This window comes from Panulirus ornatus, chromosome 68 (assembly GCF_036320965.1).
Source record: "Panulirus ornatus isolate Po-2019 chromosome 68, ASM3632096v1, whole genome shotgun sequence".
In the NCBI taxonomy this organism is placed as follows: domain Eukaryota; kingdom Metazoa; phylum Arthropoda; class Malacostraca; order Decapoda; family Palinuridae; genus Panulirus; species Panulirus ornatus.
The window spans coordinates 17,757,827-17,782,318 of record NC_092291.1 but is presented as its reverse complement, the minus strand read 5'-3'; the positions used below and the strand labels follow the sequence as shown (position 1 = coordinate 17,782,318).

The following is a 24,492-nucleotide window of genomic DNA, read 5'->3' as shown; positions in this document are numbered from 1 at the left end:
AGAGGCGCAACAGCAACAATCCTCCCTCCCTCCTCCCACCCTTTCATTGCAATCCCTTTCCTGATGTCGAACAAAATACCCGCGTATCACCCTCACCAAGCGGAGGTTTGGGCGCATTCTACCCTCCGACTTCATCACCTACAGGAAGACCAAGGCACAAGCACTGGTATTTGGCTCTACATATCTCACGCGCTTTCCAAGAATATGTCTGGAATTGGGTTCGACCCCGAGGCCTTCAGTTGACGGTATGAAAACACACACACCTGGAGGGCCAGGTTGCCAAAGATATGCTTGGTGATTGTGGGAAGAAAATAAAGAAAGAAAAAAAAATAGTTCTTAGGCACACAGAGGAGTATAAGCAAAGAGAATGTAAAAAAAATGTAAAAGGAAAAACAAATGTGCAAGAAAAACATACAAGGTAATAATAAGGAAGGAAAACAAACGGAGAAAAATCTTCGTGGAAAGTTCATGTATAACAACATCAAAAGGTCCTCAGTACACGCCACAGGTGACTGATCCAGAACACTCCACCAGACCGATCATATAAGATTAGTAATCTGGCTATGGCTGCTCTCGCTTTACGTAGTTTACACAACTGGAACGAGGCAAAATGAAGGACGCATCGGCAGCGGGAAACTGTGAATGAATATATATAAAGTATTAGCACGAGGAGTGATTGTGTCACCTTCACAATGGCAGGAGTAATCTTTGTGTGAGACGTAGAATAAAACGTATCAAAATCATGTGAAATATATAATGTAAGAGTATAAGGAAAAGAATATCATTTATGTGTAAAGTCAGACAACATAAACAGCTAGAAAGGCTGGTCGAATAGTATGGCAGGTGAATGACGTGAGCGAAGAGGTTGACCAGACAAAACAGCAGCCTAGCGGAAGAGAGAATTGAAAAAGGAAAGCAATACTCCGCCGTGCAGGTCATCAGGTTGTCATAGGTTCTGATTTTGACCCCAAAAGAGAGAGAGAGAAAAAAAATAGAATCAGAAACATGGTAAGATTGTATCAGATAAAGAGATCTCAAGTTAATTGATATGGCTTTCCAAAGTGAACAGAGGCAAGAAAAGTAACAGTAAACAAGAGGAAAGTATAAGATGGCAAAGATGTAATTTCGAGGAGCAAGTAACGCAAGACGTGCCGTTCCAGAATGAATTTATGGAAAAAAATGGGATAGAAACCCAAGAGGATGACATGAGGAAAACGTGAGGAGAAGTGGGGTGATGTCTGTAACCAGGCGAATGGCGAGAAAAATTAAGAAGAGAGTGGATGAAGGACTTCGAGTGGCCGACCCGGTGAAAGTGAGTGAATGAGTAAGGAAAGAAAATGTAAGAGTGAAGGGAGAAGTAACAAGACTGGAGTATGAATCAGCAAACAAGTGACGAGGAAGATTATGAGGAAGACTTTCTGGAAAGAGTTACACAAGGCAGAGCTAATGTTGTCTCTTGTTGTTGTTTTTGTTACGGCGGCGGTATCACGTGATGCCGTGACTCCACCATCACCACAAGACCAACTCCACCATTCCCTTATGACGTCGATCACCACCACTGGCCAGTTCATAACCAACCCCTCCCAGTACCCGGTTCATATCACCAGTGCTTAGTCCAGCAACCCAGAACGCAGTCCAGTCAACCCTCCCAGTTTCTGGTCTATCGACACCAGTATCCAGGCCACCATACCTCCAGTACCCAGTCCATCTCCATCAGTATCCGGCTCACCATCACTAGCACCCAGTTCAATTACCAGCTTCCAGTCGAGCACCATCCGCTCTCGGTAATCACCTCGAACTAACTAATACCCACTTCCCCACCGACGAACGTAATAATGAATCATCCCAAATAGACTTATTCAACAGGCCAGAGCAGTGATTAAAAGCGGCACTCGAGTACTCCAGAAGGTATAAATCTCACCCACTCACTAGTGACCATTCGTATTTGCTACCCAGGTCCGTACCCCCCGCCCTCAAAGATGCCCACGTCCCGGGACAAGCCAGACGGTGCACTATTCACCCCTTCTACACGAGCGTACCACCCTTGTGCACGATGATGGTACGACCTCTGAGCACAACGTTGTGGCCCTTCGGTATGACAGCTTGGCCTCTGACAATGACGGTTGAAGAGACAAGTCAGAGGAGAGGCTAAAGTACCTTAAGGCAATACCCTCATGCTCATGAGGGTAAACTTTACTCACATATGTAAAACAGTTATTCAAATCAATCATGAGTTACTGTAAATGACTTGTTAAAAAGAAATTCCAAGTACTTTGAGACTTGACAAAATGCAAGACGCTGAATCCTCAACAACACAGTATGTTGATCCATACCAGTTTGACGCCATCTTAAAAGCAACATTGTAACTTCGTGACAAAGGTATCACAATAACACTCTCCGTCATCATAACCCACAAAAAAAGATATAATGACAATAATAAGCCACAGGGGATACTTATGTCCCTCGCGGTCAAAGCACTGGGAGAGAAACTCTTTTGTCTCCTCAGATCACAATACCAGGAGAGAGTGTTGACTCGAAGTTATAGCCTTAGATGATACTTATGTCTACCTTGAGGTTATAATCCTATGAGGAATCTGTCCTTGAAGGAGATGAGAGAACTGAGAAAAGTTTCCAATTACTTCTCCGATCATTGCCACCGTCGCAACCCTCCAGTGCCTCGCTGAATTTGCCCAATAAGTGTTGCGTCAGAAGCCTTTGAAGCCCCTAGCCAGGGTCAACGCCATATAATTCAGAGATGTAGGCCGCAAAACCTGCATCGTCCAGGCGGTCCAGGTTGTACAACAGTGACCAGCACACGTTTCAGACGCTCTCCTTCCGACCGATGGTGTTGGGCCACACACCCGCCCGTAGGTGGGGGACTGGGAGGCTACAGGGAACAAGGCGGACCGACAGAAAACTCTGTGGGCAGCTTCAACAATGCGTCTCGTCCTGTTCAGTAGATCATCGCTGAATGTTCGATTATCATTCGTTAAGAGCCACGTGCGTGGCACACCACACCTTGCTAGTAAACAACTAGAACATAGAGATAGATAAAAAGATTACTGTGTGGTGTGACCGCATTCTGTACACTCTGGTGGGTTCAAAGGTAAGGTGTGGTGGTGGCCACGCCCGTGGGTTTTGACGAAAGATAATCGAATATTCAATGGTAATCTGCTTGATAAGAATGGACATAAAAGCTGTCAACAGAGCTTTCGTAAGATATGAACTCCAAGCAGGTGGGAGGGAGACCAGCTAATAATAGTCAGGTGGGTCAAAATATCCAGAGGAAATTTCATATATATATATATATATATATATATATATATATATATATATATATATATATATATATATATATATATATATATATATATATACATATATATATATATATATATATATATATATATATATATATATATATATATATATATATATATATATATATATATATATATATATATATATATATATATATATGGAATTTTTGATACTTGAAAAAAATAAAAATATCATGGACCCTATCCTTCGATCAAAAGCCCCACAACACAACCCACCTAAACTATACTCTATAATGCAACCCGCCTCAACAACCTTTAACCAAAAGCCACATAAAAGATCCCTCCACCACAATCCACCCTAACACTTCTCCACCACAATTTACTCAACAGCGACAACCCAAGCCAATAATCCTTCCACACGAGCCATCTCAACACACCATCACCACAACACTACCCCTAACACCGCACCGTAAACCATCTAGATAACCCCACCATCGCCCTCCGCTATCATCGTCCTCCGTCTTTAACTCCCTTCTAGAGAACACATCCCTCTGACAACCACACACCATCACCCTAACAATCATCGCCTTCTTGCCCCATACTGCGCATTACGCCATCCCCACCCACCCCCTCCGCCCGCCTCCTGATGCTATATCACAGACAAAGGACTACAGTCTTGCGCTGGTGGATGGGAGAGACTCCGTCGGCATTGCCTGGCCCTTTGTGACCGTATATGACCCCCAAGTCTGACCTCCTGGACCCAGGTACCGCGCCATTATCGGCAGAATAACGGGGAGAAACCGGCAGGAATATGGTAATTCTAAGACCAATGATACTTCGGCCGAGGGAAGAAATTTGTATGAGGTATGAGAAGTTGGCTATGGGTTCCTGACGATGTTTGTGGAGGTGTGTGGCGGGGGAGGAGGGACGCTCGGCCAGCCAAGCTCCGTGACTGCTCACCTCCCATTTCTATGTTCTGTTGTTAGTCAGATACAACAAATCTTTAACTCTTCTGTATCTTACCTTCGAAATATTCTCTGGTGATTTTTTCCTCTTCCTTGCATATTCCATTTTCTTCTTAAGCGTAATATATATATATATATATATATATATATATATATATATATATATATATATATATATATATATATATATATATATATATATATATATATATATATATCAAAACGCACAACGTTCTTGGACACATGAATTAATCGAATACATCCGGCATTGACACATGACCACCATATTCGAGGATGGTAGGTAACTGCAGGTAAGCGATCGCTTATATCCACTTCTAAAGGTACGGACTTGAGGAATATGAGCTACACCGTGTAAGTGGCTACCATTACGTAGAACACGAAATTCGAACAATGAGAGTATGGCAATAAAATAACCTTTGCGACTGAAAATAGAAACAAAAAAAAAATATCGATGCATCAATTCCGTAACTGGCACCAACTAGCAATTAACTGGTTATGACAACAAATCCTTTTAATAGCACCGCCCACAGTGATAGAAGCAATTTCACGCCGAGTTATCGCAGCAAACACCCCATCAGCGTCGTCCACCGTGTCCAACGCAAGGGAACCCAATATGTATGTTTGCTGGATCTCTTCCGCCGCCCGGATGATTAACGGTCTAATTCAGCCACAAATCCGGACTGCAATTCAGAGTAATTCGAAGACGATTCCTGAGTGTTAATTACCGGGGGGGGGGGAGGAGATGATGATGGCAACACCACAACAACAAGAAAAAAAAGGGGAAGGTAATAACTGGTTTATCCGCAAATATATGATATTTTTCTACACACTCAAGCCGACGTGGCACAGGCAGACACATACCCCAGTGGTGGCCATCCTGTATAAAAAAAAAAAAAAAAGGCCAGGTGAAGAGTACGCGATGGAGAATGTCAAACTGACCTGACCTCCTCAGGTGTTTGAAGACCTGACTCTCAATGGTGGAAAGGTTATGGGAAGGGAGAGATGAACGACATGAGATGAGAATTCCACAGTGGAAAGGTTATGGGAAGGGAGAGATGAACGACATGAGATGAGAATTCCACATCTCCGCTGTTGGAGGAAAGATCGAGGGAACACAACTTGTCAACACTAGTGTGGCTGGCCTCGACACAGAAGCTATGGGAAGAAGTAAAAATGGGCGTACCGCAGGCCTAAACCTGTATATCAGTGGCTGGGACACGCTGACAGATCACGGGAAAACAATGGCCGAAATTATACATACACAATATAGAGAGGACAGCAACAACATGCAGACAGAAAGTGATGATTGAAAAGAGGTGAAACGCTGACAGTAAGAGAATTCATACGGTACAAGGCATTTGATTCCACTCCATACTGAGGAGAAGGAAATCCCTTTTAAATATGAAATACCTGATAACAAGGAAAATGATTGTGGAACCTGTACAACATGCCCTAGCGACTGGGAAGCAGAATGTGACATTCGCTAGGCGGGATATGTAGAAAGAGAGGAGAAAATGTGGCTATGCCTAAGAGGATTATGATAGTGAAATGGTTGTATTATGGCTTTCTGAAGTTTAATATTAAGAACTAATCAAAGTTCAGAGAGGTACATACGTAGAAACGTTTTGCAGTGATGAGTTTCATCGGGTTAGTGTTTCCCCATGTCCAAATGTTGCACGGGTTCGAGTGAAGACAGCGAATAGGTTCAGTGAGAGAGAAAGAACGAGTATTGGATCCAAGAGGGGGCAAAGGAGAGGCAGCCGAAGTATGCACAGATGAATCGTAAGCGTCAGAGCGAACAGGAGTAAGAAGATGGAGAGAAAGAAAACCCATTTATTGAGATAAGAAACAGGACGGGCGACAGGACAGAGCCCAGAGGGACACCACTGTGGACAAAATAAGAGGGAAAAGTTACTCCAGTAGCCATCATCACTATCAGAAAACCTACAAACATTCACGTGGACTACACTCTGGGTTGGCTGTAGGGTTACCGCGGCAACTGAATGAACTGCACGACTTGCTAGCGACCGTCATCACAACATGATATGGGTAAGTTGAGCCGTCTTGAGACGCTGCTCGATGGAGCTCCCTCTGAACCACGACGGCACCGACCTTGAGTATTGAACGGACGGCCTTGGCGATTGACCTGACCCTCAACGGTGAGGAGAAAGGCCAAGCCGTCCGACTGGAAGGGTCGTACGGTCGTGCTGAGGGGTAATGAGGCGCCAAGGTACTCAATCTTCTTCTTTGGTAGGGAGGAAAAAAAAGAAAAAAAAACTACTTACAATATCCAACCATACTCACAGGCTGGGAGAGAGAGAGAGAGAGAGAGAGAGAGAGAGAGAGAGAGAGAGAGAGAGAGAGAGAGAGAGAGAGAGAGAGAGAGAGAGAGAGAGAGAGAGAGAGAGAGTCTGATGCCACTAAAGTTAACTCATGAAGATGGTGAGGTGGGAATATTAATCACTAGGTGGGGGGATGCTAATTACCACTGAGGGTCAGGGAGACATCAATCACTACGGTGGCGAGAGAAAACGATTAATTATGAGAGTGAGGCAACACTAATCATGATGAAGGTGAGGGAGCACTAATCACTATCAGACATTGATAATTATGATGGTGAGGGACACACTAATCATTATGATGGTGAGGGACACACTAATCATTATGATGGTGAGGGACACACTAATCATTATGATGGTGAGGGACACACTAATCATTATGATGGTGAGGGACACACTAATCACTATGATGGTGAGGGACACACTAATCATTATGATGGTGAGGGACACACTAATCATTATGATGGTGAGGGACACTAATCACTATGATGGTGAGGGACACTAATCACTATGATGGTGAAGGACACACTAATCACTATGATGGTGAGGGACACACTAATCACTATGATGGTGAGGGACACACTAATCACTATGATGGTGAGGGACACACTAATCATTATGATGGTGAGGGTGAAGGACACACTAATCACTATGATGGTGAGGGATACGCTAATCACTATGATGGTGATGGACACTAATCACTATGATGGTGAGGGACACACTAATCACTATGATGGTGAGGGACACACTAATCACTATGATGGTGAGGGACACACTAATCACTATGATGGTGAGGGACACACTAATCACTATGATGGTGAGGGAGGATGGGGGGGGGGGCGGTAATCACTATCCTCCAACGAGTCGCTAATCATCAACCAATCCTCGTAAATGGTCCGAGCAAGACAGAGTTTAGTGGACAAATATTGTCCATCAGCGACACAGTCCAGTATGGGCTGGGGACCAGCACCACGCAGCTGGAGTTGAGAAAAAATTCCAAAGAAAAAGATGATGAGGAAAGTGGATGACAAGACCACAGGAATATTCATCACACATACAAAAGAATCATAGACACATTCATCTTCATCCAGTTTAAGTAAAGAGAGGAAAAACAAATAAAGTAAAGAGGCCACACACACACACACACACACACACCGGTACACAGAATGGGCACAAGGCAAGTGTGTGTGTGTGTGTGTGTGTGTGTGTGTGTGTGTGTGTGTGTGTGTGCTTACGTACGTAGGAGTAAGAGGAGTTTAAGCGACGGCACAACATGAGTGTAAAGCTCTCTCTCACTTTAACACAGTAATAGTAGTCACACACACACACACACACACACACACACACACACACACACACACATACACACACAGGATATATTCATTTACGTTCGTCAAGTCAACAGCAACATATTGACGTAAACATTAACAAAGCAGCAATTAAAACCTAGTCATGATGAGCAAACAGTGTGATTCATGGTCACAGCCGATGGTAATTACTGGTTGCCTCACAGGCATCCACTCCTTCGCCAACACATGTTCAGGTCAATGGCTTTTTGTGAAATAAACTCTATACAGTTCTTGCACACGACTACATAAACAACACCCAACATTATGAGACAAGAGGCAGGTTACCTAACTACTGTAAGGGGAGGGTGGCTAGGGAGATTTGATTTAACTGCCGTTAGGGGACTAAAGAAAAGTCACTTACCCACCATTAGGGCATTAGATAAGGGAGGAGGTTCCATTAAGCTATTGTAAAAGCACTAATGAAGGGTCATATAACAACTCTAAAAAGAGAAGAAGAACTCGTGAGGAATTACCCAAATACTGTGGGAGAACTGGAAAGGGGCCACTTAGATGCTGTGAAGATGACTAGAGAGACGTCACTTATTCCTGTAAGACGAGTGTAGAAAGAGTGAAACTAGACACTGTAAGAGGACTATAGAGGGACAATGAAGCTGCCGGGAGAGGGCGAGACAGAGAGTCACTTGCTACCATAAGGGGACTACAGAGGGCAGGCAAATTACAGTCACAGGATCACTGGAGGTACTACTGCCTGCTGTGAGAAAGGCCCGGGTTGGACATCTTAGTCACAACGAGTGAACGAGGGAAGTGACCTTACGAATATATGGAGACTAAGGAGATGTCGCCTCACTACTCAAGACCCGACTAGAGTGAGATTATCTCCCTGCTGCTGAAGGAACCTCTGTATGACGGTTTGCAAGTGTCGATTTCACACGTTACGATAAGTGAACTGAAGAACGGTCCATCTAGAGACTTAAAAGGACTAGAAGAGACACCTAGCTACTATAAGGAGATTTCATGGGGTTGAAGTTATCTAGGTAGTGTGAGGCAACTCGATTTGGGTTCTTTCATACACTTTAAGCCGACAGAAGAGTGACTTGGTATCTGTAGACTTCGGGATGAAGTGTGGGTGGAGACCCGACTCTCTAATTATTTCATGTCGGACAGTTTAAGTACTTAACATTCCTCAGGTAACACTCAGTATTGCGAGTAACGGTTGGTTGATCAACGGGTGGAACAGACAAGGGAGGAACATGGGACGAAACAGAAAGGACAGGGAGACATGAGGGGGATCAAGGGACGCAACAAAAACGGGAGAGGAACACAGGGGTGGAACACTAAGGGAGGATGTTGAATGAGTCGAGGAGAACGAAGTAAACAAGAGAGAGAAAAACGCAGAAGGTAGAAAGAAGACAGTAAGAAGGAGTGATATTGCGTGCGAGTGGCTGTCTGAGGCTGATTTTTTTCAAGTGAGTAGTTAGGGGAGGAGGAGGAGAAGGGAAGAAAAGGCAGGACAGGGAAGGCACGGCTGGGGCATATATATATATATATATATATATATATATATATATATATATATATATATATATATATATATATATATATATATATATATATATATATATATATATATTTCTGGGGCATTATCTACACCCCGTCACGATGGATGGATGTTTGTAATGATGCTGTGTGTTGGTGTAGTCAGGTAGCTACGTCAGACTGAGGGCTGGTCTCTGGTTGTGTGTACTCATGGACGATCAATGCTGCTCTCACGGTTCTCAGGCTTCCTCTGCAGACAACCCCCCCAAGGTGGTCACGGACGGACACCCACCAACCTCCTTCCCACTGCTGGGAACCAACGGGTCATGTGATGCCGAGACATGTTGCCGTATGCCACAGTGACACGTCCACCCCTCTACCTCGGCGGCAATATAAAAGGCAGTAATTACGACGCGTGATACGGTGCCACAAGGTGCAGTAGGTTAATTGTCTCCCCATGGATGAATGTCGTGGAGAGCACTAATAACAATGGGAGGCTGGTTTGACCTCGACCCAGTGCAAGTCCACCCGCCACATGACCCGTCGGCTGAGCACTACTATGTCGTTAAAGGTACTGGTGAACATATTGCGGCCACAGTGTCCATGAGAACGCAGCGTTGCACGCGAATACGAGCGTTTATAACCCACACTGAAGGCTGGGATTGTGAGCTTATTTGCATGACTTACCAGTGATTACTGGAGTGCACTTGCGGGTGACGTCTGGATGAATGTACATGAGCACCTTAATTGCGGCTGACCGCACGTATACGAGTGTGATTAGACCCCTCACGAACCAGGGGCACAGGACCGCTAGATTATTGTCGCTCTGTTGTGGGGAGAGAGCTTTAAGTTAGCGTTGCCCCACATATTTACGCTATATATATATAAACCATGTCTTTACTCTCTTATGCGTGTATAGATACACACAACTCAATCTTCGCCATTCATCGACCAACCCCTAAGGGAAGGACCAACAGCAGTGTTGGCTGTGGGCCGAGTGTTACGCCCAAGACTCGAACCCAAGCGGGGCCTGGACGTGAGTCATGGTCAGCGAAGCTAACCACCACGCCATGCGCGTGGTCGTGACGCGGCCACCTGGCACACACCATGGGAACCTGGGAGACGGCGAGTGGTTGTACCGGGTCAGCCATAAACTAATGAGACTTAACGACACAGAGACGGTGTTGGCGAACATAGCAGTAGCTGCAGGAGGGAGAGATCTCTGGTGTGGTCTGTCTCCATCCTAGGTGTCCATGGGTGAGGCATTACCGCCCCTTCCCAGCAGGGGAGCTCTGCTAGTAACACACACACACCTCTCGACCCCATGCCCCTCTTACACACAAGACCAATGTCATGTCCAAAAGAAATAAACATCCCCTCTACGCTTAATGCATAAGGTGAGTGTTGAGCTAATGGAAAGTCAGCGAGAGATGGGAAAGGGGCATGGTTCAAGGTCTGCTGTCTGTCCCTCGGCCTTCCCATAAAGTCCTGGGGAGGGAGGAGCCCGTGACCGCAAGGTCATTAAGGTGTTCCACAGACCCTAATGACTCTAACATCACCCGGGGTCGTGTGTTAAGTCTAAGCTTGACTCTGCAGGTCACTCGGGCGCAGGTGGAACTCCATCACTCCCCGGTACTATATAGAGACGCCGCCGTACACGCAGGCGACCACTGAGGAAGGAGGAAAACTAATTAACTATGAGGATAGGTCGTGGGACCAGGCAGGTTCCTCCTGGTGGGTTGTCGTGACCATAACGGGGTGAGAAGTGTGGGAGAGGAGGAGGAGAAGGAGGAGGAGGAGGAGGAAGAGGGGCAGCGGGGGGAAGGTGGAGGGAAGCGGGGGGGGGGGGGGGGGGGGTATAGGAATGAGAGGGGAGAACATGAAAGGTACAGGAGAAAGGGTGAGAAGGTAACATTGGCATCCATTGTGACCCATTAGTTAAGAGGCTGGCAACACAACCTTCGTTATTAGCGTCTTGGAAAACGCACGGTCGGCCCAGACTGCAACCCCTGCCATTGTTGTCGGTCCGGTACTGCTAATGGAACATATCGGCGCTTTGCAGTGGTCTGGTGACGGGCGTTTCGTGGAGAGGCCTTCACTGCTGAGTGGCTTCACTGCTCACACCTCCAAGCTGGCTGCAGGAAGTCCAGTATGTAAACGTATCAGCCACACAGTTCCCCGTGTACGTTTTTATAACGCTACGGATGATAAGGTAATATGGGAGGGGGGACGGGACGACACCGCACAGAACCTGCCCCAGAGATTAATGTGTGGCTGTGACATCATCACCACCAGCAGGGAAAACGAAACAATGGATGACGTCAGTACTTTCCCGGTCACCAAGGCGACTTTCCTCCCGCCCCCATTTTCTTCTATATTCGTCGTCCTGTTGTGTCGCTCCGGTCAAGGGTGAGGCCCATTTGGCTGTGAAGCAAAAAATGACGGGAACAAATGGGAGTAATATCTATGTTGCGCTATCGCGCATGTCAGACAGAACTTTCAGTTCTTTGTTGCTTGGTGATGGTAAGTTGGCAGGTTGGTAAGTGTCATGTCACAAAGTACCATTCGTTTGCTCAACTTACACATTAATCCACCGAGCGAACACCGCTGTACGGCCCTCGAGAACGACGAACTTAGGGGGTATCATACGTCGTGGTCAAGGGTCGCATCGTCGTCTTCAAGGGTCGTACTGTCGTCTTCAAGGGTCGTTCCGTCGTCTTCAAGGGTCGTTCCGTTGTGCACAAGGAGTGTTGAAAGTTTAAGATATGATCCACTTCCCCAAGAGGACCCTTCACTCCTGTAGATCCTTCACCGATGGATACATGATGAGTTATAATGTTCTCTCGGTGCGGGGTCCTTCCTGAAGGAGGTTGTAGTATCCAGAACGTAAGATCCATGATTGTACGTTTGCTACAGTGAGCGCCAACGACAACAACGGAGACATTGAGGTATCGCATACCATCTGCACTTTACGCCAGCCAGTTTAAAACAGGTTTCCCCTACCAGCGTCGGATGACAGCAAGGAATTATTCCACCCTCGCCGTAACAAGACACAAAACCCGCCACACATTTACATTAACACCCGTAACTCAGAGCCATGTTCTTCCACACGGATCAATGAACCCTTCATGATCAGAGATCATTAGATCAGGGAAAAGACTTCCTTTCTTTTTTTTTTTTTTTTTGCACAGTACATTTCGTTAAGTATTATTGTTACCTGCGACTATATAGAGCGACAAGAATGTTCACACAAACTACAGGTATACAGTTTGTTTTCCTTCTCAGTTGTGGATCAACGGAATATATATATATATATATATATATATATATATATATATATATATATATATATATATATATATATATATATATATATATATATATAGATTAATACAATGGGTAAAGGCAGTCAGGTGAAACTAAAGTGTTAAACGTACGACTTCGGTTTCATCGCTGAAATGACCGAACCTTACCAAGAGTTGCGAAACCTGGCACGACTTGTTGGCAGTCATGATGGGAAACTGGATTTTCGGAAAGTAAAAACGCATTAACGAACGGTTGGGGTCAGCTGCTATTACTACTACTACTACTACTACTACTACTACTACAACTAATACTACTTACTACTCTTTACTACTACAACTACGTATGTAGATCCCTAACACAATTTATTCAGTTTCCTAAAAGAAAATATTTTATGTTATCAAACTTCTCGCATTTTCAAGGTGGACATCAGAGCACGTCTCTGTTCCTGGAGGGTAATGTGTTATGCCAGGCTGGCGTCCTTCCCTGTGGATGAAGAATGAGTAGGCCTGCACCCAGCCACACATGGCAGGGAGGTACTGGAGTGGTCACAACTGGGAGGGCGAAAATGGCCCGGGGGACGGAGGGGGATCATGGAAGAACCAGCCACTGAGAAGACCAAGAGAAGTAATGACGAACGAGGAAGAGTCACCAGATCGAAAACGGTATACACAACGACAAATAGTGAGTAAACAACGATTTGATAAAGCAGGAACGACAAATATACTAAGTAAACAACGACTAAATACAGCGGGAACGACAAATAGTGAGTAAACAACGACCAAGTACAGCGGGAACGACAAACAGTGAGTAAACAACGACTTAATACAGCGAGAGTGACAATTACTAAGTAAACAACGACCAAGTACAGCGGGAACGACAAACAGTGAGTAAACAACGACCAAATACAGCGGGAGTGACAAATACTAAGTAAACAACGACTTAATACAGCGGGAGTGACAATTACTAAGTAAACAACGACTAAATACAGCGAGAACGACAAATACTAAGTAAACAACGACCAAATACATCGGGAACGACAAAAGAGGCAGCATTTCAGGTTACTGAGAGGGGGGTGGGGAGGGAGGGGAGGGAAGTGTGTGTGTGTGTGTAGTGATAGTAGTAATGTCCTTGACACCCGCTACACCCTCCCGCCCGGCTGGCCTGAGCAAGCGCCTTCACTTCATAACTCAACTGGTAATACCCCAGCAACAGAGACTGGCCCGCGGTGCTCAGTGGCGTGCCGCAGGACTCAGTCGTAGGACCAGGTGTCTTACCTACGTATCCATGACAATACTCATGAGGTTGCGGCAGATCAAACTTGGCAGACGAAACTAAGCTGGGAAATATGAATGTCTATAGTTGCAAACTCTCATGGAAACACTGATAGAGTGGGATCACAAGTGGCATATTGATCTCATTATCGATGTGCAATGTCTTACACATAGGCAGTTAGAAGTAGAATGTATGCCCAAAAGCCTTAGACAACAATGCTCAAGAAGTGATGAAAAAAAAAAGAAGCGAACGAAATTCAAGAATTTATGGGTAAGGCACTCCAATTCAAGTCTAAAAGACTTATGATCACTTTTTGCAATTCTCTTGAATACCGCGTTCAGTTTTGGGCACCCCCCTAATTGAGAAAAGACATAGACAAAATTAAAGCGGTCGAGCGGTGGCTACCCTTATGATTCTACGACTGAGAAATAAACCTTTTGATATCTGACGAGACAACTTCAACTTACTTAGCTTTAGAAAACAAGTTATAAGAGATGATTTGATACAGGGATTTGAAATGATCAAACCGTATAACAATCTCCATCTTGGTACTTATGTAATGCTGGGTTTGTCTGATTTCACTGAAGTGACGGTTATAAACTCGTGGACAAATGCACCTGTTCTTCAACGGTGGTTGGTGGTGGTAAGCCTCCTCAGTGACATGAAAAGGTTACATGTTTTTCCCAACCCTTGAAATATCTCTATGCCTTTCTGCTCTTACCACGGTCATCTGTGAGTTTCTGATGTCTTCCATTTTCGCAAACAGCTTCTTAAAGATCCATTGGTTTGTTGCTGTCTGAATTCCCTTTTGAGAAGAGACTTGATAAACATTTCGCTTCTTAGTCCAAGACTAACATGATGTGCGCCCCCGTAGCTACATATAAGACCTCCAGTTATACATCCAAAAGTAATGTAACTTTTCTACTTTCATTCTAATAATCTACTCCAACAATCATAAAAATAAAAGCTTAGAAAGAACCCAGTGGTCTGTTGTTGTGTACAACGGCAACCACCACAGCGGGAGGCTAACGTTGATGGTGGTTGGGGGTGTGTCAGGTGAGGGGAGGGCGACCTTCCGCAAGGCCACTACCACCACCACTACGCTCGCTCCCACACGAATGCCCACCACCTCCACACTCTCTGCCATAAAGCCTTTTTGCTGGTGCTGAACCTGTGGCTGAGGGGTGACGGCGTCGACCAGGTGTCGGAGATCACGACAGCCAAACCTTCAACATCCTACCTTTCTTTCCTCTCTCTCTCTCTCTCTCTCTCTCTCTCTCTCTCTCTCTCTCTCTCTCTCTCTCTCTCTCTCTCTCTCTCTCTCTCTCCCTCTATAAGCCTTGAACCCTTTGTTCTGGCGCGGGTAATTATGGTCCCGTCTTGTAATAGGGCGATCAGTCGATTTCTCCCTCACGCAACCCTTCCTCAGATCACCTGGGAGTGGAAAGTGAGGAAGGGAAGGAAGTGGTGGGAAAGGGAATTGGGTACATATGAAGGGCAACTCCTTACTCTCAAACCCTATCATTTCCATACCATAATCATCATGGCCGCTCGAAAGTATTTGTTTACGGTGACGTATTTAGGTGACTTTAGCATGCAAAGCAAATTTTCATATGAATACTCTCAAGAGCAGACTTGTGGGTCGTCATAGAAGCTGAGTCCATGAGTAAATGAACAGGAATCTTGGAACCTAGAGAGATCTGTCGAGTGGGTTGTAGTGGTGGAGAGGAGAGGTCTCACAGCGTCAACACTGGTGGGAGGGCGAGGGAAGGAGGGACACCAACACCGAGCCACAATGTGTACTTGTTCCAGACACATTGTCTTGCCTAAGATGAACGAGAACATACGAAAGTTAGGTACCTATTTTCGTAACATTAACTTTCCATCTTGACAATAAGAGCTAACTTGGTTATTTCACTCAGGCAGATAATATATATATATATACATATATATATATATATATATATATATATATATATATATATATATATATATATATATATATATATATATATGATCCCTGGGGATAGGGGAGAAATAATACTTCCCACGTATTCCCTGCGTGTCGTAGAAGGCGACTAAAAGGGGAGGGAGCGGGAGCTGAAAATCCTTCGTTCTCGTTTTTTTAATTTTCCAAAAGAGGGAACAGAGAAGGGGGCCAGGTGAGGATATTCCCTCAGAGGCCCAGTCCTCTGATCTTAACGCTACCTCGCTAACGCGGGAAATGATTATCAGCAGCAGTATACTACCTATGCTGCAGGATCCACCTGTTCGTCTCAGTCATTAACATGCGTGGCGGCACATCCAGTCCATCCTCTTGTTTGGAATTCCGTACGTGTACGTCTGTGTCTCAACGACTCTCCCTCTCACCACATCAGCAGCCTATTCCTCTCCCACGGGGCTGGGGGATGTGGGCCGCACGTAAATATCATACACGAGATAACTACCAGAATCCCTCTCCGTGAAATTACCTGACCTTGCCTGGGCAGTCGTGTTACCTACCCCCTTCTCAGCACCTTAACTCCTGCCCACGTACACACACTCCCGCAGGTTTCATTCCGTTTTCTTTTTTTCACCGCAGGATTGTCATATGCCTGAAGGCTAAGAAGGAGAAGGAAGTATCACGCATTAAAGAAGAGTTCATTACAGATGATCAGCATTTACAGAATCGACTTGCCAAATGCCGGGGTCATTGTACAGTTGCTGTGATTCTGATTCGCCCTCGATGGACTTCCACTCACATACTATGGGTGGCTCTTCATCTCCATCTTGAACAGAGTGGAATCCAACGCCTTCATTCCTTCCCATTTATCATCCAAACATCACCTTTCCCTAACCACCCCACTCTCTATCCATCGTAATGTTGCTGCCCTATTCCATTAGGTATCATTTGTATCATTTTGGCCACTATTCTTGCGAGCTACTCCCATGTGTCCCCTTCCACCAAGGTTTGGGATTGCGTTTAGCCTCTGCTTCTCATTGATTCTGGGTGATCGGTCACACGTTTACTGGCCGGTGTGATCCCTCCTTCTTCCCCAGGGCATTCGAAGTTGAGGATCTATCCTCCTCCTCCTCCGTTCGTTCTGATCTCTTCCCAAAACTTTTCTACTCTTAAATTTCGGGTCTATGAGCACCTGCAGAGTTCTGATTAACGTCTTCATTGTTGTCCTTACCTTACTTTCCTTTCACCCGAGACGGCCATGACTAGGGCATGTTTTGTCTGTGCCACGTCGGTCACTATATAATAATAATAAAAAAGAATAAAACTTCGCGTGTCAGTATTGTTTCATGTCTTCATCCGTGTCTGAGTATTGTAACATAGTCGATCCATGACGCGTTCCTTCAGCATAAATAAGAGTCCCCGTGAAACGTACTGACGGTGTATTTCCACCTCGTCCTTCGTAAATTAGGTAAGAAGCAGATTTCCGAGGAACGGAAGGTGGTTGTGGAGGGGAGAAAAATGGATATCTAAGATGTACCACTTCACCACTAGGTGGGGGAGTAACTACTTGGCTTCAACCCCACAAGGATATCTAGAGATCAGGGGGACCCCCAGCACCACATACATACATACATACCACTGGGGCAACCCCAGCACCACATACATACATACATACCACTGGGGCAACCCCAGCACCACATACATACATACCACTGGGGCAACCCCAGCACCACATACATACATACATACCACTGGGGCAACCCCAGCACCACATACATACATACCACTGGGGCAACCCCAGCACCACATACATACATACATACCACTGGGGCAAACAAGTACCCAGTTAGGTGACTTTGCTACGCGGGCAAGAAGGTTGGACGACATGAATACCTTCATACTCGGGTGTCATGTCAACTTAGCGACTCCCTCTCTCCCTCCTCCCACTCTTCCTCCTCCCTCTCTCCTCCTCCTCTTATCCTCACCAGACATCAGGAAAACCACCAGGTCGTCATGCGAGCGCAATCATCGTCATGACTGGCGCATTTCGCCCCGATATTAGCCGCTCACGCCCCCCAGTCTTAAATGTAGTTTATCACTTGAGTCGACGTATTCTGCAGCTCCGGGAAGTGAAGGTTTGGAGCGGAGGAATTATACGCTAATGTGGCAGAAAACTGTCAAGAGTAAGAAATTTCGAAGCTCCTCTGCAGGCGACGGCGCCGCTTAAAAAGCGCTTGCGGGTAGAGATACATCACAATTACGGACTTTCATGCAAGCAGACGAGGCGACGCGGGGAATCGCTCCCCTCTCTCTCTCTGCACATGCATACGTATCTCACCACACACACACACACACACACACACACACACACACACACACACACACACACCCACACCTCACGTACAAGTAACTGTATCATGTAATAAGGAGACAGTAGGTGTACTTGTAAAAACCAGTTGCTATGACCTATGCTGCGTGGCACAAGAGCTGGCTGGTCGACTGATGAGGTGTGCGTGGGTAGGTGGTGGTGGTGGTCGGGGTGATGGCCAGTGGGTGGTGGTGTTAGGTCCTCTGCTCCGACGGATCTCCCTGTGACGTGCGTGGTAGCTTGCAAACCCTACGTAGAGCTTGCTCGTACGTGATCTCCGTTCCGCAGTTGTGGTACGTGGCTTGTTAACCCCTTTGAGCGAGACGGCGTGATCGCTCAACACGACGGGGGATGACCCTCGAGCACGACAGTATGACCCGTGAGCACGACGGTAAGATCCTTTTAGCACGACAGTAGAAACAGAGGCGAGGACATTATACCCTAAGGCCGTGTCGTCGTGCTCAAAAGGGGTGAAACGGCAGCCCTTGTTCGCGCATAATGACCGGTCCGTATATCTCTGTATATGATGGTAGCTCACGGAAATCACGTACCTGACGCCCCTCACACAGTGTACTTAGCAGCAGGCGAAAGGGAATTCTTTTTTAATCTTTCCATGATTAGTACATCTAGGTGCATGTGCTGGGGGTTCTCTGTTCGTCTCGAACGCTTCATTTACAACACATTATTAATCTTTTATTCGTGTGTCAAATCAGTTGAATCAGCAATCTTAACTCTTGTTGATCAAGCTGAATAAAATCTTACAATACCTTAAGATGAATCAGAAATGAGTTAACCAACTGGACAGACTGCATAAACGAGCTACTGCTGTCGTTTACGATAACCAATAAATGACAGGAGTCACGAAGATAATACTGAATCATACTCACAGCGCCTGAATTGATAACTAGAACAAGACTACATCTTCATAATTCCACCAGGATAAATAAATACAACAGTACCGGGCACAGAAGTGAAAATAATCAGTCAACACTTTACTTGAAGGATCGAATGCCATTCTTTCCCCACTCTCTTTTAGAATATCATTCCATCATCTATATTCTAAACTATAAATCTCACCTAGTTTCATCATTACTCCTGTATCGTTTAGTTAATCCCTTCTTATCCCGATATTTTGCACGGTCAAAATGACAAAACAGCGATCCACTTATGAGCGAGGCTTGCGAGAACATTATGAGTAACTGGAGCTGTTGGGGATGAAGGGCTGCTACTACTACTACCCTTCCCCTGAGGCGACGTTAATCTAGGTCGGCTGTGTTTCAGCAACTGGTGCTGGACGGGGCACTGGGAATGAGAGGGGGCGAGGTCGGCCGGGTGTGGAGCACTCCGTGGCCAGGAAGGTTACTGGTGGATGTTTTAGATTCGCCAGGTCTCACCCTGGGCCTGCTGGCTCGAGTTGGCTCGTCCCACTTAGGTTCCTTGGAGGTTCATAATACACTGGTTCCACCAGGTGAAATGCTAGAGAATACGGGACACTCCTGAGGCATACTGCAAACTGCACCAGTACGTACACACACCTTTATGTGTGTGTGTGTGTGTGTGTGTGTGTGTGTGTGTGTCATTTGCTGGTTCTTACTATGGAAGATAATGGAGTCACACAAAATCCTGATAACAAAATATCGCAGATAATCGAATCTCGAAATGACACACAAAAATAATAGATGTTATAAGTACTAATTTCCACCAGTGAAAACAACTTTTACCACTTGGCTACCCAAGCGCGCCCTATGGGAGCTGGCAGCAAAGTTACGGTCGTGTACACTCTCTTCCGTTGTTTTACCGTGAATGAAACGTTCGTAAACCATACTTGGGGAAAACTAGCACTGAAAGCGAGCCTACACCCCTCTACTGAGAACACTGCTGGCCAAAGGCGAGCTCTGATACACGAAGATAATGATGACAGCCTTACGAATCAGAGGGGGTGAAGAGATCACAAGCTCAGACACCTGTACTATTCACAGGATCCCTAGCGTTCAAGAGATGCAGCGTTTATAACCACCAGCGGCCAAGAGTACGTTTATAGGACGCCAGGTATACTATATACGTTGTGTTCAACCCCCGCTTTGAACACTGCTAAGATACGTACAGAATCCTAATCCCATAATTCCACTATGACGTACGCCGATGCACAAATGATCATGGTATTTATCATTCACGTTGTCCAGTATTAAGTCGAACATCTATATAAATAACTTCTTATATAAAAAAAAAAAGAAAAAAAAAATATTCCTCAAGTCTTCAAGCACGGCAGTACGACCCTTAGGCAAGAAGACGTGAATTTCAGCCTCATCACAACCCATTAAAGGCCATAGTATCATCATCCCTAAGTGTGTTACCGTCGCGTTCAAACATGGTACCGGTGATATCAAGGGGGTTAATCAATACTTGCCATCTACGTACCATGAAAAGTACCCACAAAAGAGCACATTCATGACCTTTCCTAAACTTGCCTTACCCAAAATACAGTTACTTAACGAATGCTGTTTATACATATCCCAAGTACACTGGAGGATCATCATTACCCTCTTTATTCTCACGTGTCGTAGACGGTGACTTCATGAATGCAGAAACACCACCACAAGAAAACACGAGAAGGCCAAAGCGCTTTCGTGTATTACCACATCTTCAGAGGACTGGCTACACAGATCCTTGCGCCAACCTCGCCTCTCAGTGATTATTACAAAGTTACATGATCCCATTTCTCGTTTCCTCTGGTTCTGTATACATAGCCTTTATCTAGTCTATTTGCTCACTCTGGTACTAGTCCTCTGAAGATATGGTAATACACGAAAGCGCTCAGGACTCTCGTGATTGTTGTGATTTCCTGCACACACACACACACACACACACACACACACACACACATATATATATATATATATATATATATATATATATATATATATATATATATATATATATATATATATATATATATATATATATATATATATATATATATATATATATATATATATATATATATATATCATAAACTCTTGTCAGATAATCATCGCCTGATTGTAGGAGAGTGGCACACCCACCATTTGCGTTACCTTGCCCGTCGACAAAGACTTCTGAAAAGTGGTCAAGGTGAGAGTAATAAAAGTTGATGGGAGAAGAGAAGAAAGATAAATCAAACAACTGACAACGAGAAATACCCAACCGCATATTTCTTTTACAACACTACAACTTCAGCTTCTCAAACTGGCTACCGAATCCGGTTGGGAAAAATAGGACTCTTGTCTCTTCATCTTCCAAACAAGTCACGTCAAAATATCACTTAACCGACCTGAAAGCCAAAGTCTTCAATTCCTTTAGAAGATATACAATACATCCTCCGTTGTAGTGTTCAGAGAGTCTCACAAGAGAGGTCATCTAGTTTTTCAAGCGTCGGAAAGAAAAGAAAAGTTAACGAGCGGTTCCCTTGTTCAAAATGGCTTATACAGTAGCCGTGTACCACCGCTGGCTCAGTGAGGCGTAACCTAACGTGTTACCAGAAGGTGTCGTCAAGTTGTTAACTTGAACCTTACGTCACAAGTCCACACTTATGAAAAGTCAGGAGTTGAATGAGTGGTACTTCGGCTAATTCCAGGTATTTCATCCTTGTAAGAGTTCTACCGTAACTGTCTATCATCTCTGTATCTAACCCCTGGTGCAGGAGAGCAGTGCGCTTTATACGTGGGAATAATTCCTGGCAGATGTGTAGTATACATGTAAGCGTTCAGTGCGACGTGAGGAAGAAGAGAGTCAGCGGTTCAGGATGGTAACGGATTAAGCCTAAGATGATCCAAAGGGATGGAAGGTCAGTCAGTGTGGTGGCGGGTCACATGTAAGAGTGACAGAGCCATTGATGGTCGTCCAAGGTGATCGGGGGGCGTTGTGGAGACTACTGAGATCTGAGTACGACGATAACTGGAAAGGAGAACCTACATTGTGGAACCCAGGCAGTAAGAGCACTTTCGATACCGAGTTATCTTTGGAAGTGCTCGAGTGAATGCGCCATGGGACTGGGTTGAAGACAGCGGCAGTCATGAGACTTCGAGAGTTATCACAGGTCCTCCCGGTCTTCCTCCACAGTTCAGGGTTGAGCTCACGCCACTGATCTGTCAGTGGGCGATACCCGCCAGTATAATAGGTGAGGAAAGAGTGGCACTGGGACGTGAGGGGGCGATGGATGGATGGGGGCGTGTTGGCTGAAAAATAGCAGCCTAACTTCTATAAGCTTCAGCCCAGCTCCTGCAATAATTAGCATGCTCCTCATATTAGTCTAGATCCCATATATGTATCACTTTAGCTCGTATAGGTATCAGCCTAGCTTTTAACAGGGTCAATCTAGCGATTACACGTAGCAGGCTATCCATGCGTCACCCTTATTCCAAGTATTGTACCATAAGCCAACCAGCGTATCTTTACCAGTCATTCTGTGTAGTTAGCAATGTCAATTACTTTCTAGCAATTATCAAGGCCCTTCGTGCGAAACGATATAGAAAATCATCATCCAACATAATAGAGCACAACAAATATTTGTCCAATTTTCAGTTTCTCTTCAATGCGACACATCGTTCTCTACACTCCTCAGGCACTGGCTTGTCATGATATACTTTTCACATTCAAAGAGGTGACTATCCAGTGAGCACTTTCCATAACAATGCTCGAAATACCATTGTGAAAGTCTACGGCTCTCAATGTTTTCTTGTATCTCACTATAAGTAACCCGTATATTGGTTCCGTGTGCTAGAAAACATCATTCATGTAACGAATAAACTTGTACTGCAACACTCGACCAATATTAGCTTGCAGGTAAGCGGATAAGCAACTAGCAGTTTGTCCTGCAGTTAGATGGTTAGTGGTTTAACTTGAATCGTGGGTAGTTAGGTTCATTTGGCTTCTCTATACCTCTACCCACGCCTCTATCGATATCATAATATTGACAGTACTACAGGTTAAATAATCAGTTTCGTAATAACGATATTCATGATCCAAAATGTGATATGAACGAAAAACAATCAATGAATTTACTATGTAACCGACTGACAAGTTAAATAATGATAATCACATCATCTTCGAACGACCACTGGGCCAGGCTCGTTCTGGACACCGAAGCACATTAGTCCCGTGTTACTCACACACTGAGGGGGGAAAAAAAACATGTCAGTGTTCTTGCCAGACCACCATCCAGGGCGGAAGCCACACACGGTCTGCCCCCACTATCCCCTCACACCAACTCCGGTCAGTTTTTCCCCTGGCTAGTTTTGGTCAGACTTACAAGTATATCAATCACTCGTGTGCTTTAACTAACTACATAATGCCACCCCACATCACTGTAGTCAACATTTATATATAAAAGCAAAAACTACCGTACCCAACACCTATAAAACACGTTTAACATTTACCTTCATATCGTAGAGAATTGCCCGCTAGATAACTTGAGAATTAACGGCTCAGGTTGTAACACGGGTCTTGGTCAGCGAGGCTGTAATACCAGTTCCTTGAGCAGCCGCTTTATGGTTATAGAAAACCCTTCACTTTCAATGAGACAAGACCGGTACTAGAGTCATGCCCTTGTTTCCCACCGAGTTCGTCTGAGTGGAAACCTGTTAAGGCCACAGCGGACGCAGGCCTGACATGAACACCGGGGGAGCTACAGCAGGAACACCCGACCGTGCACGTTTCTCACCAGCAACTGATGCGAAACAGCTTCCGTTCATACACTTCCTCTGTTCCTTCCGACCTTCAAGGACGCGAGGGAGCGCACTGACTGGTTCGCGCCTCTCCCCGCCAGCCAATGAGACGCGCGCTCGGTGTCCTCCAAGGTCGTCTGATGATACTGATGGTGATGATGTTTGTTCCTTCCAGGATAACTTATCGCTCGATGTTTCTCAATTAGCGGTGCGCCGTGTCGTAAACCTCTTAACCCAGCCGGCACGTAAGGCTTGGCTAACCTAGCGAGGACAACGCCTGACTTTCCCTCTCGTTTCTCTTCGTCGTCACCTGTCTTTATGCTGGTGTTTATCTTGCTAGATGAGCACCTCACGTCACGCGATCAAGACTTAGGCCTTAGTTCCAGAGCTGCTACATGGCACAGGAACGTGTACCCGTACGTACGATTTCCATCATTATGATATTCTAGC

At 45.3% G+C, this 24,492-nt stretch overlaps 1 protein-coding gene across 2 annotated transcripts in view; it reads right to left on the bottom strand.

The window, feature by feature from the left end:
* LOC139747499 (uncharacterized) overlaps positions 1-24,492 on the bottom strand; it is a 169,189-nt gene that overhangs the window by 105,831 nt on the left and 38,866 nt on the right. The window contains exon 1 of one of the 2 annotated variants that reach the window (XM_071659896.1): positions 23,755-24,341. The exons of the other annotated variant lie outside the window; for it this stretch is intronic. Coding sequence (XP_071515997.1) covers positions 23,755-23,760 — 6 coding nt within the window. The 5' untranslated portion in view covers positions 23,761-24,341. Of the gene's footprint in view, positions 1-23,754; positions 24,342-24,492 lie in introns of those variants that run through there. 2 annotated transcript variants of the gene reach the window in all.